A 21,470-nucleotide genomic window follows, 5' to 3' on the forward strand; every position below is an offset into this window, starting at 1 on the left:
GCCTACTATTCTTCCACCACCATTCTACCACCACTGAGCTTCATACCTTGCAGCCGTACCTCTAAGTTTCCTACAACATGTAATTCTCGCGATTTATCTTCATGACTTTATTTATTTTTGTTATTCTACAATTCTTTGTATGTGAATATTGTAGTTTGTTGTCTATGTTGAAACAATGGTTTTGTTTTTCTCAAAATTTTAATATTATATTTAGTGTTTGAATAGTCCTTAAGATTACGTTTGAGTGTTATTTTTATCAACCATATTGATACAAATCGAATCATGCCCTAAGTAGATTTAGTTCGTGTTAATTAAAGTGCAAAATTCTAGAAATTTACGTGTATTTCATGGTGAGTGACGTCACCGTATTAACATGTCTCCGACAAATATTTGGTGTTTTAATGTGATCTTGTTTGATTTCTAATCTAAGTGTTTTTAAACGTGACTACATGCAATTTAAGTGACGCCCTAAGTCAACCTAAACGACAATGGAAATCTTGCATGATTAGATGATTCCCCTAAGACTCTAATTGTATCGTTGTCTAAAATTATGATCAAATATGTTAGAATACATGTTATAACCAAACTTGTAATTATGTGGTACATTGGTAAATTTAGTTTTGTTTGGTAAAAGAGAAGATGATCTTGTACACATTAGTTTAAATTTCATTTTACGTAATAGTTGGATAAATATTCTTTAAATCCCCCCTTTTATTTATTAACACTAAAAGTTTTGAGTTCTCTTCAATTTCCCGAACTTAACAATCCATACTTATTCTATTTAAACAATGACATTTTACAGAGTTTATTGTGAGATGCTCACGCGTCGCATAAGGCATTGGAAAGCTAAGTAACAAATGCGAGGAACATAAACAGCTAGTTCTTGAAGATACCATCTTGATTAACAAATCGATATTTGTTTAAAGTATGCGCAGAAAACTTGACATGCTACTTCAAAGGTATGATACCATTCCTGAGAGAGATATGTAAAATAGCATTAAAATTTTAAGCTAGACTTTTAATTCAAGAAATTAGGATAACATAGCCTACAAGAGACTAAAGGATAGAGTAGATATACAAATGGAAGAAACATAAGTTAAAAGCACGTGAACATGTGCATCACTATCCATAGTTTACCTGATTTAATGCATTCTTTGGGGTTTCATACTCGGTAGCTAAAAAAAATAAAAACCTAGATTGCAAGAGAGCATAAAAAGGATCAGCTTCAGATGTAGTGACACAATTACATGACGAACTGGCTGCAAAACCAGAACATAGTGCGCATTCACTTTTAAAATAATGATACAAATGATCAATGAAACCATTTCAGCTAGCCCAAAGCATCTTATGTTTAAAGGTAAGGGTAGAGCTTGAAGAGATAGATCTGTATGTACTATTAATCAAAAGATACTAGATCAACTACCTTTTCAATTATAAGGTATTTTTCTCTCAGTAGAGCTTATATAGATCTAGATCTGAATTAGCTCGGTGCATTTTCATGTTTCATTAATCTAATGAACAAGGTGTAAATTAAGAATCACAAGTTGAGGGAGTAGAAAACAAAGATGAACAAAAGCTTAGAGAAATAAGTAGAATTTCATTGAAGTTGGATCAAATGGATTGGTGGATTACGTTTTTGAATCCATGACTTATCAGATGGAAGGGAAGCTTCAAACCACAATAATGATACACAAAAATTGAACCAACAAAATCAGTCAAAATTCTGCAGATCAAAACTGGAAAAAGACAAGGAAATTGGACAATCTACCAAGATATGCTCTCCCTGATGGAGGCTGCAATTTAGCCAACTTTGAGGATTAATTTTCTAAATAATTTATAGACAAAGTCACAAACCTTAGAGGTCATACCAGGAACCCAAATTAAGAAGTTAGAATGCCAAATTGCTGATAAAAATCAGTCATCAATATGATAGACTCTGACTCTTTGATCAACAATCACAATTTCAGTCTCCTTGACTAACTAATATGAATCAGATGCTAAAAGGGTTTTCAATTCACTTATTTATGTACCTAACAGAAATTATTTTACAAACTCTATTTTATTTTACAAACATAAGGAAAATTATCTCAGGAACATAACAACTGAGAAAAAAGTAATGAACTTCAGAAGTGTAAGTGCAATATAGGTGTATCATTACAGTAACTAAATTCTGGAGAAAAGGTATATCCATATAGGTCAAGGTAGTCTCCTTTAAATTCCCAGAAATTCAATCTATAGCAAAAACAAGGGTAATTGTAGCTACTTAAATTAGGACACAAAATAAAAGAAAGCAATTACTGGAGCAATAATGAGGAAACATCTGAATCATTTTGTCAAAATAAGTCGTGACAGTAGTTATATTCTTTTACTTGAAACAACACATCAAGAATAAGTAAAAAGGAGACATTAAAAAAAAGGAGCTGACAGTAGCAAGGGTATTTTGTTGCAAACTTGCAAAATAAAAAGAAAGGAAAGTAAATCTGCTGCACTCGAAGGATTAACAATTGATTGAACTAATGAACTAAGAGCAATTGGATATCAAATGAATATCAATATGGGGAAAAAGTTTGCTACTAATAAGTTTGGAAACCAGAATATTTTTTGACTTTATCTTGCTCAGGAAACTTGATAAATATTAACAAGTTATGGTCAGCAAGTTTGATATCAGCACCATAAAACCAAAGATAATTGAATTGATTATATAGTCGATAGCTAGCCAAATTCCATATAGAACAATTAATCTAACAGACATGGATTCAAGCTAAAGCTTACAAATTTACATGGTTCAACAATACAAGAAGACAACAGTAAAACGTAGGGAAGCATCAAAAGAAATATTAACTAACAAGTTCAAAGCAATTGGATGATGGCCGATTTAATGACCTTTAAGAAGAACCCGACAGATTGGATGATGCGAAAAATTGAACAAGGCTTCGTATGTCCTCCGCGACTACGAGACGCTGGTTTGGACCCTGTTTTTCTCTAAACCCATCTTACCCAGTCCCAAATCTCTCTCTCTCTCTCTCTCTCTCTCTCTCTCTCTCTCTCTCTCTCTCTCTCTCTCTCTCTCTCTCTCTCTCTCTCTCTCTCTCTCTCTCTCTCTCTCTAACCGTCCTCGATCGGAGATATTACCACCTCCAGTCGGCTCGCACAAGCCGCACCGACAGAAAAATGAAAACAACAATTCAAGGTTTGAGGACGAGGCAGCCCACGTGGAGCGAAATATTTGGTCTCAGCCAATTGCCAGTCGACACGTAATGCGACAAAAGAAGGGCTCCTTCTGGTAACGGTGCATTCCAGAACTCGTCCAACGAATAGTACCAAAAACAGTATAGTAGGAGTTCAGAAAGTTACAGGGTAGGACAAGTCAATATAAAATGATCACGCACTTGACTACAAGAACTAGAAGCCTCCTTATTCCTATTTTTTAACAGTTTAGCTAGATGCCTCCTTATTTCCATTCTTTATGTTAAGTTGTTCTACCAATTGCTCCTGCGATACATTTCAAACCGTTGACATCTACATATATAAGTCCGAATCTGTGAATGTTTCTTCATCTGGTAATAAAACATTACCTTTTTGATTGTGTGACAAACCATAAATACTATGACGTTCCTGATGAGTGATGACATTTATGGCGATAAGCAACCACCATTCTCTCCTGTAATATTGCTCGCCAATACTTTTACACTTCTACACCCCATGACGTTGGTCACTTCTATTACAATGATATCAAACAACAGCATCAAAATCAGTTCATATTACCTGGAGATCAACTAATCGAGGCACAAATACATTGTTTCCTAGTGAAGTAAGCCAGAGCACTTGGGAGAAAAAGAAACAGTAACATTGCCATAGAAGAGACTGGGCGTATAAAGGACATTGCGATGATCATAAACAAACATGGAACATTGGTCATCAATGACATAGCAAAAGGCTCAAGCATGACAGTTCAAATGACAGAAACAATACAAATGGTTCTGCAGAACAAATCCGGATTCTCTGCTTGGACTCCTTGGAGACTTGGAGTTGCTTGGATATATATAACCATAGGATTGAGTAAAGATGATGCAAGCAACTTCTAATCATTGTCATATTTCCTCAATCCAATAGTTATACAGAATCCAAGCAAATCCAAGCACAAAAAATCCCAGTAGAGAAGCCAAATTCTCTGCGGAACATAATTCAGGCAAATTTTCTTATCACTAAGCTTCTTGTTAAGTTGCAGAATTTCAAAGGCCACAAAAAAGAAATTATTCCCTTAAAAAAAAGAAATTATTTGTTTTCCTTCTCTTCCAACTCCAAGCCAAGTTAATGACAGGGTTACCAGAGAAAAAGGTGATAATTTATATATTAAGTCACAAGTAGATCAGGTTGAATCCTTGTCCAACAACAAAAGTACATGTTCAAAGCCATTGCAGACATAGAAACGACCAACAATCTTAAAAGGAACACTAGTTTGAATCCCAAAAGTGCGTTAGCTCCACCAGCATAACCTCAATCCTGTCCATCCTGAAAACAAGAAAAACTACATTTAATAACTTTCCGTTCATAAAGACCTCTAATGTTAGTATGACCTCAGAATCAATTCAGAAAACCACAAAAAGTTTCAGATATTACTAACCCAAACAAATGCATTAGATTTGCTGGACTACCGTTAAAATATAGATAAGAAGCAACAGGTGATTGTGGTATACATAGTTTTGAATGACATTCCTAAAATAACTCTTCATACTTGAACAACTCTTACTGTCTTACAGTATGAAGAGTAACTGTAACAATAGTCTGTGAACTGTTTCTGCAAGTCAATTTCCTGATCTCAAAGCCTATATCCCAATGTTCCCAACCCTAGGCGCACAATGTTAACCTATGACATGTGTGAATCCACACAGCATTTACTCCCCAGCAGTTTCCTGATCTCGAAGCCTAAATCCCAATGCTTCAGGTCTAACCCTACGAGCACCACACTGTTAACCTAGGACATGAATCGCCCTCTAGAAGTTATCAATTTCGTTTACTCAATGAGTATAGTTTCAGTGTACTTGGAACATTGGGCTGATGGGGAGTAAATGCTGAGTGAAATTGTACGAAATTACCCCTGGATAATCTGAGGTTGAAAAGATTTTCTGACCCGGTGTCTTGGACTATTCCTACCAAATTTATTTAATGTATAGACTATAAGATCATCTTTTTACAGGGACAAAAAGTAAAACTGAGAAAAATTTAGCACCAGAATTACAATCAAATGACTTCTTACGCTTAATAACAACTTGTCCTGCATATATCTAACCTTGCCCACAAATGTCTTATCAATTCTTTTATATTTTCTTCAGTTTTAAACAACTTTCTCATGTCTCACCAACTCGGCTAAGTAGCTATATAAGGTTTATACTACACACTCAAAACACCACTAGACACTGAAGGAAGAGCAAGTCAATATTCTTTGTCACCCATTTTGCAGAGAATGCATTTGTGGAGAGACAAACAGCAATCATTTCTTTCAATCAACAACCTTGGGAAGAAATTGTACCTTAGAGGTAGCAATCATGTACCTTCCAGATAATTAATGATGGACAGAATGTGCAGGTGGCACACATCATTAACTATGTTCCACCAATACAAGAAACTACGACACAAACTCAAGATTCCAAGGAAGTTCCAACGGAAAAATGACAAGTGAGCACTATGCAAAAAGGAGGGCAATCAAGACAAAGTTGAGGGAAGTTGAGCAAAAAGCAGTCTCCACAAACTAACTACAAAGCACTATGAAACGAGGGAGGCAAGAGTGACTCCTTGTTGTTAAGCTGATGGGACAACATGGGCTAGTCTGTGGTTCAATAACTACAGAAGACAAGCAGATGAACGAGAAGACGGGATCTGGAATAAAACTGATTGAAATAAAACAAACAATCTCATGAATCACTCAACGAGTAACTGATTGATAGAGGCCCTTAAATATAGATACAGTACTACTAGAAACCAATCAACATCAGAATAACCCATATAAGTGATTCTAGGAATCCATAATGTCTAAACAAATAATGAATCACAATTCACAATAGATACAACATGACTGAATACAAAAAAGATGCACCCAGATGATAAATCTAGAAAACACTTGAAGCCACAACAGTTAGCTAGTAGACTCGAGGACATCCAAATATCTATAGACCCTAACTTTTTTATTTAAATTTATTCATCCACTCTATGCACACCTCTGTTACCACTACTAGAAGAAGCACTGGAACCAAAGGGAAAGAGATAGTAACAAACTTTAAAAGTGCCACACTGTAGGATCAGATTCAATGTTTTTTTTAACTAAAGACCCTATGTTTAAGAAGCCACCACTGAGGCATTTTCTACACACGCACTCATCCTTCTACTTGCCATTCATTTCTTCATAAATAGTAAAGACAAGTGGAAACTAGAATCTTTCCCCAGAAAATCCTACATTACTCCAATGAGCATCTTATATTTCTTCTTGACAACGTAAATTATAAAACCTAATATACGAGATGTATCTAAAATCTGGACTCCAGAGTCTAAACACCTTTTTCCTATGCTTGGAAACAATTAGAATTATCAGCATACAAACAAAATACTTACTACGACTAAAATATACATTACAAAACTGTCACTTTTACCTGAGAAGCAGGAGTCTCAACAACCTTAGGAGAAGCCACCTTTGCAGCAGCAGGAGATCCCTCAAATAAACGAGAACAATCTGTGTATGCAGAACCAATGCCCAGTCCAGCACCAAAGGCTACAGAAGCCCAACGAGTCACAGGACTCCCTAGTATGAAACAATAAAAATATTGATTCAAAATCTGAACGGCATATACTTATACACAAAAAGAAAATCGAATATTAAATAAAGCATCAATGACTTTGACAGTCCAGTAAACAAGAGGAAACATATTAACTATGAGACGTTGCTCTCCTCTTCATAGATTATAATCTATGAATCTATGGCACATTTGATCACAACATGCAAACCCAAAAGTAAAGAAGACATAAAATTTAGGGGTGTTAACATATAAAAGTTCCATTTATGGTGCTTACATGGATCCTCAGTTGCCCCGTCCTTTTATTCTCTTCAGAAGTATAACAAAAGTTCAAATGGGCTGGATATTTGTAGCGATTACCAATGCTATCACATATTGCTGAGAATCCTAGCTACTAACACAATTGCGGCTTCACACTATTTCATCAAACACTACTGTTAACAGTTAACTGATTACTTTCTTCAAGTTGCCATTATTCAGCCTGCCAAATTTCCATTGGCAAAAGTTGTATTACTGTTGAATTCCCTCTCTATCTCTATCTCATTCATTGAAACACGTACAAAGGAACACATCCAATAGGCAGATTTCAACACCAACTTAATAACTGCCTACTTCCATTCTACTAGGGCAACAAGAACTTAGCTTCAGAAACTCATCCAATGCTAAATTTCAGCTGTAAGAGATTGTATTACGTAATATTTATATCATCAGCTTGATTTCAATATCGAGATTCAGATTATCAACAAATTGGCATAACAATCTTATGTAAATCTGATTATCCAGATTTTCTACAGAGAAGCCAAAGAGAACGAGTAGAAAACGAGAGAGAGAGAGAGAGAGAGGACTGACGGAAGAGAAGAAGACCGGCGAGGGCACCGCCGAGGGTGGAGTAGACGAAGCGGCGGACGGTGAGGTCGACACAGGCGTCGTATTTGGCGTTGAGGTCGTGCTGCGGCGGCAGGAGTTGTTTGTTGTCGGCCATTTTTCTCTGCGAGGGTTTGTTTGGCTCTCTCTCTTCGATTTCTGATTTTTGGGGAAATTCTGGGGGCACTAGGAAGGAATGATACAGCCATCCTTTTCTTTACTTTTCTCTCTCTTTCTTTTCTTATTATTTTCTCACTTATTTTGTAACATTTAGCTCAATTTTAACCACCACCACATCAGGACCCCGCTTCTTGCATGAAAATGTCAAATATGTTCCTAACCGGACAATTTGTATTGAAAATAATTGGGACCAACGCATCAACCATTGGTGCGTACACACTTAAAACACTTCCAAGATATTTTGTTTCTAAGTTGGCAATTTGGCACTAAATTTAGTCCTTTTGGATTATGTTCCGACATGAAGCCGAGCTCGGCAAACTTATTGATTGTAAATCCTTCGTTGTATCTTTTGAAATTTGAGCTAATAAATAGGAATGAACTGCATAGAACTTAAATGTCTAGCAGATTGTGGGATGACGCACATCATATTGACGTCATCTGTCTTGAACATAGCATCAAACTAATTCCTATGTGACGATCAAAGACCACTTAATCTAGTTCATGAAAGAAAGTATGCCCGCTCTTGCCAACGGAATGCAACAAGGTGCAACAAAAGCTCTCTGTGCTCAATGACTATTTGAACTCTTCTAAGCTTTTAAAATAGGGCTGTAAACGGTTCCAAAACAGCCAAAAATATGTGGAACTGTAAATCGAACCGTGTTATTTAAACGGTTCGTTTTTTGTATTTTTCATAATAGGAACCGTTTGGTTCGATTCCTAACGGTTCCATTACGGTTCCGGTCCCAAAACGGTTCCAAAAAAACCTGTAGCTGAAACTCTGTATAAACAATTAAACATCAATGTTTCTTGATGATATTGGCAATATGAAATTGTGGAACTCTGTAACAAAGTAAATCAACTAATACCGCTACTATCTAGAGTAATTTGCTTCATGATTACAAATTTACAATCATTCAATCAACATTCTAAGTTTTATTCATAAAGTACTAAACTCACTCAACTCAGTCTCAGTGGTAAACTAAGGAGACTCACCAGATTACAAAATAGCAAACCATGGTATCAAACTCATCAAATAGTCAAGAAAGCATAGCAAATTACAATGTTAATCATCTATAACATCTTCAGTTCATACCTTCCCAAATGCTTCGGATTCTCCGCATTTAATTTTTTTTCTGCCTTTTCTTCCGGTTGTTGGTAGATGTAGGGGCTGAAAGCCGTTATTCCCTCTAACATGACTGCATAAAACGGAAATTTCAATACCAACAGAAACCCAGAAAGGAGAAACTGAAACCAAGAGTGGGGTTACACAAGGGAAAAATTTACTTACAAGTACCAAAGACCAGTTAATTGACACATATCAGGGGACAATGCTCCACTCAAGGAGTTGCCTCGCAGTCCACTGCAAAGTCAAATTTTAGCCAAGAAAATCAGTGTGGAGGGTTTGTTGGCAAATTGTATATAGAACCAAAAAACCAAAGGAGTGCCGACAATGCACCAAATCAACAAAGTTACGCATGAAAGAACGGGAAAAAAAAAACAGGAAAAATGAAAATTATCGGATTTATTGTAATTGGTGGTACTCACAGGTATTGCAAAACTTCATTCCAATATATTAGCCTTGGTATCTCACCAGTGAGCTGGTTCCGAGCAAGATCACTGCAAATAGAACAACATCAGTCTCAAAGAGATATATCAACAGTAGAAACTGGGGACTTACAGATATTTAAGGTTTGGAATTTGGGTAAGAGTTGTTGGAATAGGACCAGTCAACTGATTGTTCTTCAAATTCCTGCATCAACGGAACAAAATTGACTTACAAAGGTTCCAAAAAAACTTACAATACTAGAAAGAAATTTGCATGGTTATAAATACTTACTAAACTTCAACCTTCTTAAGCCTTGAAAATGAGAATGGTATGTCTCCAGACATATTGTTGTCAGACAAGTCTCTGCATTTTAAGTTTTCAACAAAGTAAGCAAATTTAAAATGGAAATAGAAGTCAAAAGACAATCAACCACAGCCTCAACATGAAGAAATGCTTACAGATATATCAGAGAAGCACAGTTGCCAATCTCATCTGGGATTTGTCCAGTTAACTTATTCCCCTGCAAGTCTCTACCATTCGTAAACAAACAGAAAGTCATTAAACTACTATTCCCCTAACACAGTACCTGCAAATTACAGTCAGTACATACAATCAATTCAGTTCATGTCCCAAAACACTTGGAAACATACACAATTCAGCACATATTGGCAAAGTATCAATCAAAGTTCACAATCCAATGCAAAATAAACAGATCAAAATGCAGACACAAGCAATCAAACTAAAGAAAAATCTAACTATGTCCAAATTCAGACACAATCCAATGAAAAACTTGATATGTCCTCCGGCCGGTGCAGACTGCACTCACTACAGGGGGCTGAGAGTTTAGATTTTGGAACGAGATCGAGACTTTGAGAGTGAGAGAGACAAATACTCAGATAGAGAGTTAGAGAGTAGAGACTGCGGGAGTGCAGGTTGCGAGACTGCGGGGGAGTGCGGGTTATGAGACTGCGGGGGGAGACTGCGGGAGTGCAGGCTTGAGGCTGCGACTACTCGATTAGGGTAAGTGAAGAGTGAAGGGAAAGTGGGTCTAAAATTAAGATCTAACGGTTAGTATTTGTTATACTAAAAATCCAACGGTTCTTATGCATTTGAGAATTTAGAACTGAACCGAACCGAACTGTTTTCAAACGATTCGATTCTACTATTATACCTTCATTTTTTTCTTACAAACTAAATTGAAATGTTGTTAATTGGTTCGGTTCCAACAGTTCTTTTAGAAACCGGAACCGATTAACAATCCTACTTTAAAACATAAAAGAGTCGACGATTTTGACTAAGTTTTGGGGCTAGTTAGATGCAGCAAGCAAGCCTTTGGGGGAGTAGGGGTGCTGCAGCAGTAGCCACACCGGCTGGAGGTCGTAGAGCGCCGCTGGAGTGGGGAACCCAAATTTTGAGTTTTTTCGATGTGTTTAGTTGCAAGGAGAGCATGCTTTTATACTGTTAGGAGTCGTCGTTGTTTTGATGAAAACCGACATGCTCTAGCAGTGCTTTAGCAGGTATCGAGCATGACAAAACCAAAACCAGGGCAATTTCGGAGGCCGAAGGAGGAAATCCGAGGTGCAAACTAGACCACCCATAACATGTACTTGAACCAGACCACCCTTCACCTAATACCCTTGTAGCTCGTTAGGGGCGTCGTCAGACATGGACTATCACTCCCCATTTTCTTTTTCAACTAAAGTTTCTCTCACTCCCCATTTTCTCTATACTTTATCTTTTTTATTTTCAAATTCAATTCTGAAGAACTAGAAAAAATCAGAAAATGAGTTTACGGAGAGATATGAACAAAAATATCTATCAAAAGGAAAGAAATAAACAAAAATGTTAAAAGACAAAAGGAGTTCTAGCTGTTGAAGTGGCACATAGATGAGCATAGGATTCCTCTGACGGAAAACGGTGGCCTATGTGTCTATGTGGTGTGGTGCATACTTCAACACAACTACGACCCATCACTGACACATACACAGTTGCACAGTTACAGTTCCTTCCTTAACCTAAATGTCCTAAACAACCTTCTCTTTCTCTTCCCCACTTCCCACACTCATCTTCTCCATCTTTGCTACTTCTATTAGAAACCGCTACACTACCCACCATCTTCTCTCTCTCTCTCTCTCTCTCTCACGAAGCCCATCTCCATCCAACTTGCTTTCTCCTCTGCAACATTCTCATAAAAAATGGCTGATGAAACCGCCACAACCACCCTTCCACCGGCAGACCAGCCGCCCGTCTCGGTGGTTGAGTCTGACTCGCCTTCTATACCCGAAAAGCTCGAGACTTTAGAAGACCCACTTCCAGAAGTGACAGAGTCCCCCATAGAAGAAGAGCCACCGCTAGCGCTACCTCAGCAGCCTCCTATAGACACGGCTAAGTCCGCGGACGTTTTAGTTGTTGGGTCTCTGCAAGCTAAGGAGGGTGGGGAGCCAACGATTCGGAAATCAGTTCCACAGTCTCTGGTTTCATTCAAAGAGGAAAGCAACATAGTTGCAGATCTCTCAGATTCCGAGAGGAAAGCTCTTTTAGAGTTTAAGCAGCTTGTTCAGGAAGCTCTCAACACTCACCAGTTCACTTCCCCAAAACAAGAAGTGCAAGAGACTAAGGAGAAACCAACTCCCAAAACTGAAGAAGACACCGCTGTTTCGGAATCCGAAACGAAGCCGCTTCATGAGCCCAAGATCGAGGAGAACCCAGTGAAGGAAGCAGAGGAAGTAGCTAAGGAAACTTCCTTGGCTAAGCAATCTCCAGAGGAGGTTTCGATTTGGGGTGTTCCACTGCTGAAGGATGACAGGAGCGATGTGATTCTTCTCAAGTTTCTGAGGGCTAGGGACTTCAAGGTGAAGGATGCTTTTATTATGCTCAGGAACACGATCCACTGGAGGAAGCAGTTCGGGATCGATGCTCTTGTGGAGGAAGATCTTGGTGATGATCTAGAGAAAGTGGTGTTTATGCATGGTTATGATAGGGAGGGCCACCCTGTGTGTTACAATGTGTTTGGTGAGTTTCAGAACAAGGAGCTGTATCAGAAGACGTTTTTGGATGAGGAAAAGAGGACCAAGTTTCTCCGGTGGCGGGTTCAGTTCTTGGAGAGAAGTATTAGGAAGCTGGATTTCAGGCCTGGTGGTGTTTGCACTATTTTTCAAGTTAATGATTTGAAGAATTCTCCTGGCCCTGCGAAGAGTGAGCTTCGTTTGGCCACCAAACAAGCCCTTCAGTTGCTTCAGGACAATTATCCTGAGTTTGTAGCCAAACAGGTACTAATCAGCTCGTGTATCTTTTTTCTATCCATTGATTGCGTTGAGCCCTTGTGTTGATGGTTTCTTATTGTTTGGTTGTTAAGGTGTTTATCAATGCTCCATGGTGGTATCTTGCGTTCTACACGTTGATCAGTCCCTTCTTGACACAGAGGACGAAAAGCAAGTTTGTGTTTGCAGGCCCAGCCAAATCAGCAGATACCCTTTTCAGGTTAGTAGAGTTTCTATCTATCTTACATTTCAGGGTCTGATCAATATGGTTTTCTTGTATATTCATCCCCTTGTGTATGGTTCATTGATTTCGAATTAAAATATCAAATGATGCTGTAGGTATATTTCTGCTGAGCATGTTCCTATACAATATGGAGGTTTGAGTGTGGATTATTGTGAGTGCAACCCTGAATTCACGATTGCTGATCCCGTCGCTGAAGTAACCATCAAACCTGGAACAAAGAAGACTGTGGAAATAATAATTTATGAGGTTAGATTGCTTCTTCTTTGTTGTTCGAGTTCTATTATTGGATACATACTGTCTACTCGGATTCTGAACACAAAAATTATATTTCACGCCTTGGGGCCTATTTTGCCGTAACTTCAGGGGCTTTCAGAAATGGTAACTAAAAACTTCCAAATAATCTTCAATTTTTGGGTGTTCCGGAGCTGGGACGAGATAACTTGTGGTGTTTCCATATATGGATTGATAGTTGTATCGTTAGGAAATGTTCATGGTGCATTTACATGAAGCACTTGCACTTATATAAAGAAATTAAAATTAAAATCATGTTTAGTGAGGAAAGACACTCTTATTGAAGCACTGCCAAATAGGCACTCATGCATGTCTGCTAATCAATCAAAGCTCATGTTATTGCACTGGATGTCAATAAATTGCAGAAGTGCACCATTGTTTGGGAACTCCGTGTAGTTGGCTGGGAGGTGAACTACGGAGCTGAATTTGTTCCCGACTCTCAAGGTGCATACACTCTGATAATTCAAAAACCCACAAAGATCAGCCCAAATGATGAACCCGTGATGCATCACCGCTTCAAAGTCAGCGAACTGGGTAAAATATTGCTCACCATTGACAACCCATCCTCAAAGAAGAAAAGGCTTCTGTACAGGTTCAAGATCGAACCCTCTGATTAACTAAGCATTCAAAGTATTTGTGCACTTTGGACATTGATTGTGCATTGAGAAGTGAAATTGAAGAGGGAGGTGTTTGATATCATATAAGTAGATGACCATCTTCATTCTATTGTGTTCTGTAAAGGTTCTTCAAGTTAAAGGCTTAGAGCTATTACTTTTAATTCTGCAAATTAAGTTTCTTGTTGATGTGTTGTGCGGTTTAGTACATTAGTGCTTGCTTTCCAGGCGATGAGCAACGCTGGCTGGAGGTGCAGAGTGGTTGAATTTTGGTCTGCGTCATGCGTTTATACTGTAAAACAAAACTACAGTTATTTTATATGAAAGCCAGCAAATTTGTGGACTGTGTAGTGATGATGGTCCTATTGACTCTGTTTAAGATGGTCTTTCACTGTATTACTATATGGATCTATATATGTATCAGGAATTCAGTACCTTTGGAACCCCATTGTGTACACATTAAGGAAACATCTTTATCAACGGGAGCTAAGAACCCCGGATCCTTTTCGAACAAAAAAAGAAAGGAAACATCTTCATCAGTTGTGATTCGGATCATGCTGATTAAAGGATGAGCTTTACTGATTTTTAAATCTGCAACATGAACAGAGCTCATCCTTGAACTTCAATGTCACATGGAGTATTCTTTTCTATTTTGTTTTTTTTTGGTAAAGAGTATTCTTTTCTATATAGTGCGTATTTCAAAGGCAAATAACAATGTGGGGCTGTGACCAGGGACTTCATTGTTCTTTTGACCGACTTGAATACTACGAGATCATTTCTCTTTCAAATTAGAAAAGGGGTTCAATCATGTTGTGCACTAGTTCCTATTATTTCACCAGATAGTATGTCTTTTATTGTGGAACCGAGAACTACATGATCTTTATGATCTTGTTCTCATTGTCATCATACTTCTCTCTTCTTCAACAGAATCCTTGCATTTCATGTGACGCCTGGAGCAAATCATTATTGAACTCGAACGTGCATCATTTGATCACTTTGATCTTACTGTGGCATCTTAAATTTCTAATCCTTGCATTGTTTGCTACACGGGCAATTTACATTCCATCTTTCTTTTTGGTTTTAGGTGTCGGTAGTTATATCCAGATGACCACTTACCTAAAAGACACTTCACCTAAAATTAGAGTAATTTGACTTGGGTCGCATATATGTGTTCAACAGTGATATACGTGGTCCGTTGACCAACTGTACTGATACTGTACAACTTAACCACCTCACATGTGTTGAGTTTTAATCACAAAATATCTCGATACAATTAAGTATTATTCACTCACTTATAAGCTTATTTTATTTGTCACTTCTTAGATATGAGATCTCTCATCTCTAACAATATGATGAAGCTCTTCATCATAAGTTTTCAACAACGCATGGTGTGATAAATTTCTTAGAGAAACTTCTATTTACTTGAACATGATTGTTGGATCAACAGAAAAGTTATGAATTGAAAAGAGTCGAGTTGACTGATGTTGCATGGTTGTGGAGTGGCTGAGACATCAGCTTTGTACGCATGTTGGTTGCTTCATAGTTTATACAAAGACCTGGAGCTTTGAGACTAGATTAAGGCTTTAAATCTATAATTGTTGAACTCTACTTTGGGTTGGGTTGTTCTCCATTGAACCATGCTGCTTTGCATTGAGGGTGAGCAATCATTACTCGTGCTTAAACCACTAAAAGTCTTTAAACACTTCCAGGTCCATTTTCCATCTGCTTTTAAATGTTACACACTTTTCATTTCCACTGGCAGTAATCAATCTGGACCCTCTTACAGCAATCGGTTTCTCAGGATCATTTTTCTAATGAGTTTACCCCAGCTGTATCATCTGGACGATGATGCCTTTTTGTGTTTGCAGCAAGCACTATGAAAAATTGAAGTGACCTAGTAGCTATTCGTTGGACTGATTTTTGCATATGACTACCGTGCCCGTATTTTCAGTGGCGAGGCCTCCCATTGTGTGGCAAGTTCGCAACCATGTCCGGGCAGTTCAAGTTAATCCGAAACGTTAAGTTGCCGATTTAATTGAAGCACGAGAAATCTATGTATGAAAGTGAACCTGCAGTTACTAAGGTTTATTTGGTATCAAGTGACTAATGGACTAATGTACATGAAGCAAGAGAGCTATGTGTGAGTTCAAACGTGTAGAGTATAAACAAATCCCCCTTAGTTATACAAGGTCTATCTTATCTTACTTAATTAGAAGTATCATGTATATTCGGCTGTTGGGTACTTCTATAGTAACCCTGTGTCAATATTTGTGCCCTTTCCTCTCTAATTAGCAGCAGAGCAGCAGAGTCCGTTTAAGATTGGCTACGAACATAATGATCTGATGTCTCGCAAAGTCACAGAATCTATCTTCAATTGCACCAATCACCAATGTCTATCAAAAGCCAGAGTTAGTGATCATTTCCTTGCATGAAATAGAGAAATTATAACTAGAGTACTAAACGGCCCTTCCAGCAGAATTGCATTAGTAATGGACTGAATGTTTCAATATTTCACATTCGTTTAAGATGAGCACATTCGATACAACCTGGCTTGGATTTGTCGATTCAACCTTTCTTATTTGTTTGCTCTATATTGAATAAATCCGAGTCTTAGCGGAGGTACCAAAACAATGAGTGATGATGCAGTTGATCATCACTAAAGTGAAAATACAAGATAGAACAATCGCGAGTAATAGCAGCTGAATATGTAGAAAAATTGTACTTTTCTATTGCATAAACGATATTACAATGATTACACATTTATCAATAATAATACTATTATCAAAAGTACAAATATCTCTTACTTGATAGTCACAATCAAGTATGAAACAACCTCACTAAGATTGTTGCTTCAAGTGTCGATATAACCTCACTAAGATCGATGTAGTCACACGGATGATCAACCTCACTAAGAACGTTGATGTTGTCACTAAGGTCTTCAATAGAGTCACAAAGATCTCCTAGCACTAATCTTTTCTTTGTTGTGAATTTCTTCTCTCTAGATTCACCTTTTTTTCTTGTCTGTGTGTATCTTTGTGAGGCAAGATAACCTACTGCCTATATTCCATATATGCAGCAACACACAACATATACCCCCTATATAGCTCACGACAATTAACTCTAAACCCTAGCACCAATAGGAATTAAGTCAAATTCCTTCCTAATACAACCTTAAATAGAAAATGAAAAAATCCATATGAATATAGAATACACCTTTTATTATAAATCTCTTTTTTATAAAAATTTATATATGCCCAAATATATATCATTATACCCATAATTAAAATCAGGAAAACAACTCTTGCCGTGGGTAACACTAGCTTTCCTTGATAGTTTCCTAGTTCAACTAGGAAAGGACTTCAATGCTCTCCCTTAGCTTGTGCTTCACTCATTTGGACCTTCATCATTATCATGGAGACCAATTCATGTACCTTCACAAAGAAAGAATTCGGCGAGTAACCTTCAGAAATAAGCTTAGCTAAACATAAAATAGCTGCTCCTTTTCAAAACCATGCAAGTAAATGCATCGAAAGAAGCTGTATGTCCACTAATAACAGTGAGCAAACCATAAAAATCAAATCTATATCCAGTTTACTACTATATTTCAGGCATCTCTCAATTTCAAGCGAGGAACGATATTCATATAAGATTATTTGGACTTATCAATATCAACTTCATGTACAACAACTTGTTACTCTTTGTTCATAAACAAGCAATCAGACTTAGTAATGAAATCTCAACTAGGACTCCTACTTCATTGAGATGAACTTAATTAATTGGCCATACCTCATTACATTAAGATATGTGTGAATCTGTACATACATGAATCAAGAATGTTATTCCTATTGCTAATACATATAGGAAAAACTTTATGGGAATGAACCTATGTTAATTAGCCTATATATAGAATAGCTTGGTCCCTGCTCTAGCTATAGATAGCTATCACGATTACTACTGAGAATACATCTCTATACCCATTGGAGAATTCTCATCGAGGATAGCTCAGAGGAGAATCAACCAAGCACATCAACTAATCAAATTCGTATTGAGATATAACATATGGCAGCTCCAGGTATGTTTGTGTTAGAATGAGTTGGAACAGCTAGATAAAGCATAACCATGTTACTCATGGTGTGTCAACAACTAGGATTAATCATTAGGATTAGTGCTAATATTCTCCAACTCTCCTATAAATAGATAGCAAACCTTTGTAACAATTCATCAAACAATCAATACAAATCCTCATTTTCAAGTTGGTATCAGAGCCACTTACTTGGTTGGTTGCAAATTCGCTCCAATTGTTTTTTCTCCCGTCTGGCGTAGGTGTTCTTGCCAGACGTCCAGATAAGCAGTGACACTGCCTCTGCTCTCCACCGTCGCCTCCTCCGGTGCCACTGCCCTCGGTCCGACCTCCGACGCCGCTTCAAATCATCCGGATCGGCGTGCCCGTGCCTCCCCTCGGTCCGACCTCAGCTCCTCTCCATCGCCGACGCAGCAGCAGGACAACCCGAGACCGGGTTACCCACGGGTGATCCACCTCAGCAGCAGCGCCAACCCCGTCGTCAGACCTCAGCTCCTCTCCATCGCCGACCCCGTCATCGCTTCCTCGCCAACGCAGCAGCAGCGCCGACCCGAGCCCCGGTGCTCCGACCTCCGCACCGTCGTCGCCTCCTCGCCGGCAGCAGCAACAGCGCGACCCGGGCCCGAGCCCCGCCTCCGCACCAGCAGCGCCGACCCGAGCCCCGCCTCCGGAAGTCCTCCTCCACCGGTTCCGATTGTATTGATTTTGGAAGAGAAGAGGGGTTTTATATCAACCCCGATACCCGACCCAAGATCCGACCCGCAATTCGACCCGCGATCCGACCCGAGATCTGACCCGAGATCCAACCCGAGATCCGACCCGAGATCCAACCCGAGATCCGACCCGAGATCCAACCCGAGATCCGACCCGAGATCCGACCCGCGATCCGACCCGCGATCCAACCCGCGACCCGAGAACCGGCCCGCCCCTTTTCTGCTGCCTTTTTTCAGTGTTTTTTCACCGACAGTGCTTGTTCACCGAGGCAGGTTCCTATCAGTTTTTTTGTTTCCGCTGCATTATTACTGATTTGTGATTTGATTTGATTTACAATGAGTTATGGAGACGAAGACGAGAGTTCTCAGGTCAATGATATTCATAAATTTGAAGTCTCTGTCAAGAATTCTGACAGTGGTTCTTTTGGAGGAGCCAAACTCAATGGGGCAAATTTCCGTAAATGGAAGAAAATTATGACAGCCCATCTCCGAGGAATGCACAAGATAGGACATGTAACCGGCGTCACTAAGGCTCCCAATGCAGATGCAGTTGTTGCCTACACTAAATGGAACGATGATGATGGCCTTGTAATGTCTGTCTTGTTCAAAGCCATGAATGAAGAGATACTTGACCTGGTAGCAGAATGTGATACCGCGCATGCCATATGGACGACATTGGAAGTCCTATTCACTAATGACTCTGATTTTATACAGGTTCATGAGTTAATGTGAACAGCCTTTGCAATGCACCAGGATGGGCAACCGGTGGCGCAGTATTTCACCAAACTGAAGAATATTTGGGCTGAGATTGATGTGAAACGTCCTTGCATGATCAAGAATCAGGAGGATATTGTTTGGTACCAAAAAGAGAAGGAGCTTGAGCGAGTTCACCATTTCTTGAAAGGTCTTGATGCAAAGCATAACAATGCGAAAGGCGAGCTACTCAGAAAGACCGAACCTCCTAGCCTGATCACAGCTTTCACATTTATCCGTAAGGATGAGTCTCAGCAAGAAAGTCTTCATAAAACACAAGTTGAAGTTTCTAGCCTCACTGTTCAGGCTACATCTCCAGCACCATCCCTTCAGCCAGCCACTTTAGCTCCACTCCATAAGCGCGGACCACCACCAGGCTTCGGGGATCAGCCCCGCCCTCCTTGCTCTTATTGTCATGATACAAACCATGCTCGTGCAACCTGCTGGAAATTGTATCCACACCTTAGACCCCAGAGGCCTAATTATCGTCATAAGGCGAAAGCAACTATTCAATTAGCCCCGGAACCAGATATCTATGGTGTGGTTGGACAGGATCATCATACAGCAGGAGGAGCAACACCCACAGCATCAATAGCTGGTCGTGGTAAGATTGGTATGGCTTTACATATTTCTCACTTTGTTGGTTTTGATACATGGATTATTGATTCTGGTGCGTCCGATCATATGACTTATGACAAATCTTATTTTACTATCTTGTCTCCTCCACCAGTACCATATGTTACTAATGCTAATGGTGATGCATTCCCCGTATTGGGGAAAGGGTCAGTTCGTATTACTCCCACAATAGAACTTCACAATGTACTATATGTACCTGCTTTATCTCATCATTTGATATCTGTCCCACAATTAAATACTGAAGCTAAGTGCTCTGTGACATTTTTTCCCATGTATGTGATATTTCAGGATCTTCTCACCGGGGAGTTAATTGGTCGGGGGTATCTAAGGGGCAGGCTGTTTCATCTGGATCAGACGTATGCCGGGAAGAAACCAGGGGCCTCGTCCCGGATCGCTTTGCTCTCCACTTCTGATAAGCTAAGTGAAGTTTGGTTATGGCATCGTCGCTTGGGGCATCCATCTTTTAGTGTTATGAAAACATCCATGCCTACTTTGTTTCTTGGTGTGGATAAGTCAGTTTTTCGTTGTGAAACATGTGTTTTGGGCAAGAGTCATCGTTCTACTTATTCCCCTAGTACTTCTCATAAACCTACTATTCCTTTTGAATTAATTCATTCTGATGTTTGGGGGCCCTCCAAAGATACTACTGTGTCAGGAATGCGGTATTATGTGTCATTTATTGATGATTGCACACGTCTTTCGTGGATTATTCTTCTGAAAAACAAAAATGAGGTTTTTTCGGCTTTTCAAGCCTTCTATACCACTGTCCAAACACAATATAATGCTACAATTAAAATTCTTCGTTCTGATAATGGGGGGGAATATGTGAATCGTGTCTTTCAGGAATTCTTTAACGCACATGGAATTGTTCATCAAACAACGTGTCCTTACACACCTGAGCAGAATGGCGTTTCCGAAAGGAAAAATCGTCATTTACTTGATATGGCCCGGTGTATTCTCTTTAGTGCCCATATGCCTAAATACCTTTGGGGTGATACTGTCCTAACTTCTGCTCATCTCATTAATCGTCTTCCATCCCGTGTCCTTGGAGGCAAAGTTCCATATGAGGTGCTTGCCTCCCATGTTTCCTTACCCTCTTTTTCTAATCTTCCCGCCCGTGTTTTAGGTTGTGTTGTTTTTGTCCATCTTCCAAAACATCAGAGGTCTAAGTTGGATGCCCGAGCAGTTAAATGTGTGTTTGTTGGATACAGTGGACATCAGAAAGGGTACAGGTGCTATCATCCACCTACCAGACAGTATTATGTCACTATGGATGTTACTTTCTTTGAGGACATGAGCTATTTCACGTCTCCTGATACTGCTCTTCAGGGGGAGAATTCATATTTTGAAGAGTTGTATCATGAAGAGGGGGAGACAAGTCAGTCAGGAGATATGGTGCCAGGTTCGATTGAGATTAATGATATATCAGCTACACATACACCACCAGATGATTTTGGTATAGTCACTCCAGAGATTCAGGTACCAGAAGCTGACAGCACAACT

General features: G+C 39.1%; 3 protein-coding genes and 2 long non-coding RNA genes across 5 annotated transcripts; 2 read left to right on the top strand and 3 right to left on the bottom strand.

Annotated features, from left to right (window-relative positions):
• Nucleotides 1-76: 76 nt before the first annotated feature.
• LOC126793423 (uncharacterized) lies at nucleotides 77-3,139 on the bottom strand. The gene is made up of 3 exons (XR_007672060.1): nucleotides 2,884-3,139; nucleotides 1,138-1,192; nucleotides 77-973 (listed from the first exon to the last, which is right to left on the bottom strand). It is a non-coding gene; the product is annotated as an uncharacterized LOC126793423 (long non-coding RNA).
• Nucleotides 3,140-4,237: 1,098 nt separating this feature from the next.
• LOC126793421 (uncharacterized) lies at nucleotides 4,238-7,855 on the bottom strand. The gene is made up of 3 exons (XM_050519942.1): nucleotides 7,635-7,855; nucleotides 6,645-6,793; nucleotides 4,238-4,512 (listed from the first exon to the last, which is right to left on the bottom strand). The coding sequence occupies exons 1-3, from the start codon at nucleotides 7,765-7,767 to the stop codon at nucleotides 4,498-4,500; spliced, it is 297 nt and encodes a 98-aa protein (XP_050375899.1). The 5' UTR covers nucleotides 7,768-7,855; the 3' UTR covers nucleotides 4,238-4,497.
• Nucleotides 7,856-8,808: 953 nt separating this feature from the next.
• LOC126793424 (uncharacterized) lies at nucleotides 8,809-10,341 on the bottom strand. Its single transcript, XR_007672061.1, has 6 exons — nucleotides 9,834-10,341; nucleotides 9,667-9,738; nucleotides 9,508-9,579; nucleotides 9,375-9,446; nucleotides 9,118-9,189; nucleotides 8,809-9,025 (listed from the first exon to the last, which is right to left on the bottom strand). It is a non-coding gene; the product is annotated as an uncharacterized LOC126793424 (long non-coding RNA).
• Nucleotides 10,342-11,419: 1,078 nt separating this feature from the next.
• LOC126793415 (patellin-3) lies at nucleotides 11,420-14,134 on the top strand. The gene is made up of 4 exons (XM_050519930.1): nucleotides 11,420-12,644; nucleotides 12,731-12,855; nucleotides 12,975-13,125; nucleotides 13,536-14,134. The coding sequence occupies exons 1-4, from the start codon at nucleotides 11,571-11,573 to the stop codon at nucleotides 13,785-13,787; spliced, it is 1,602 nt and encodes a 533-aa protein (XP_050375887.1). The 5' UTR covers nucleotides 11,420-11,570; the 3' UTR covers nucleotides 13,788-14,134.
• Nucleotides 14,135-17,843: 3,709 nt separating this feature from the next.
• LOC126795760 (uncharacterized) lies at nucleotides 17,844-19,310 on the top strand. The gene is made up of 3 exons (XM_050522526.1): nucleotides 17,844-17,856; nucleotides 18,137-18,851; nucleotides 18,920-19,310. The coding sequence occupies exons 1-3, from the start codon at nucleotides 17,844-17,846 to the stop codon at nucleotides 19,308-19,310; spliced, it is 1,119 nt and encodes a 372-aa protein (XP_050378483.1).
• The last annotated feature ends 2,160 nt before the right edge of the window (nucleotides 19,311-21,470 follow it).

Source organism: Argentina anserina, chromosome 5 (genome assembly GCF_933775445.1).
Source record: "Argentina anserina chromosome 5, drPotAnse1.1, whole genome shotgun sequence".
Classification (NCBI taxonomy): domain Eukaryota; kingdom Viridiplantae; phylum Streptophyta; class Magnoliopsida; order Rosales; family Rosaceae; genus Argentina; species Argentina anserina.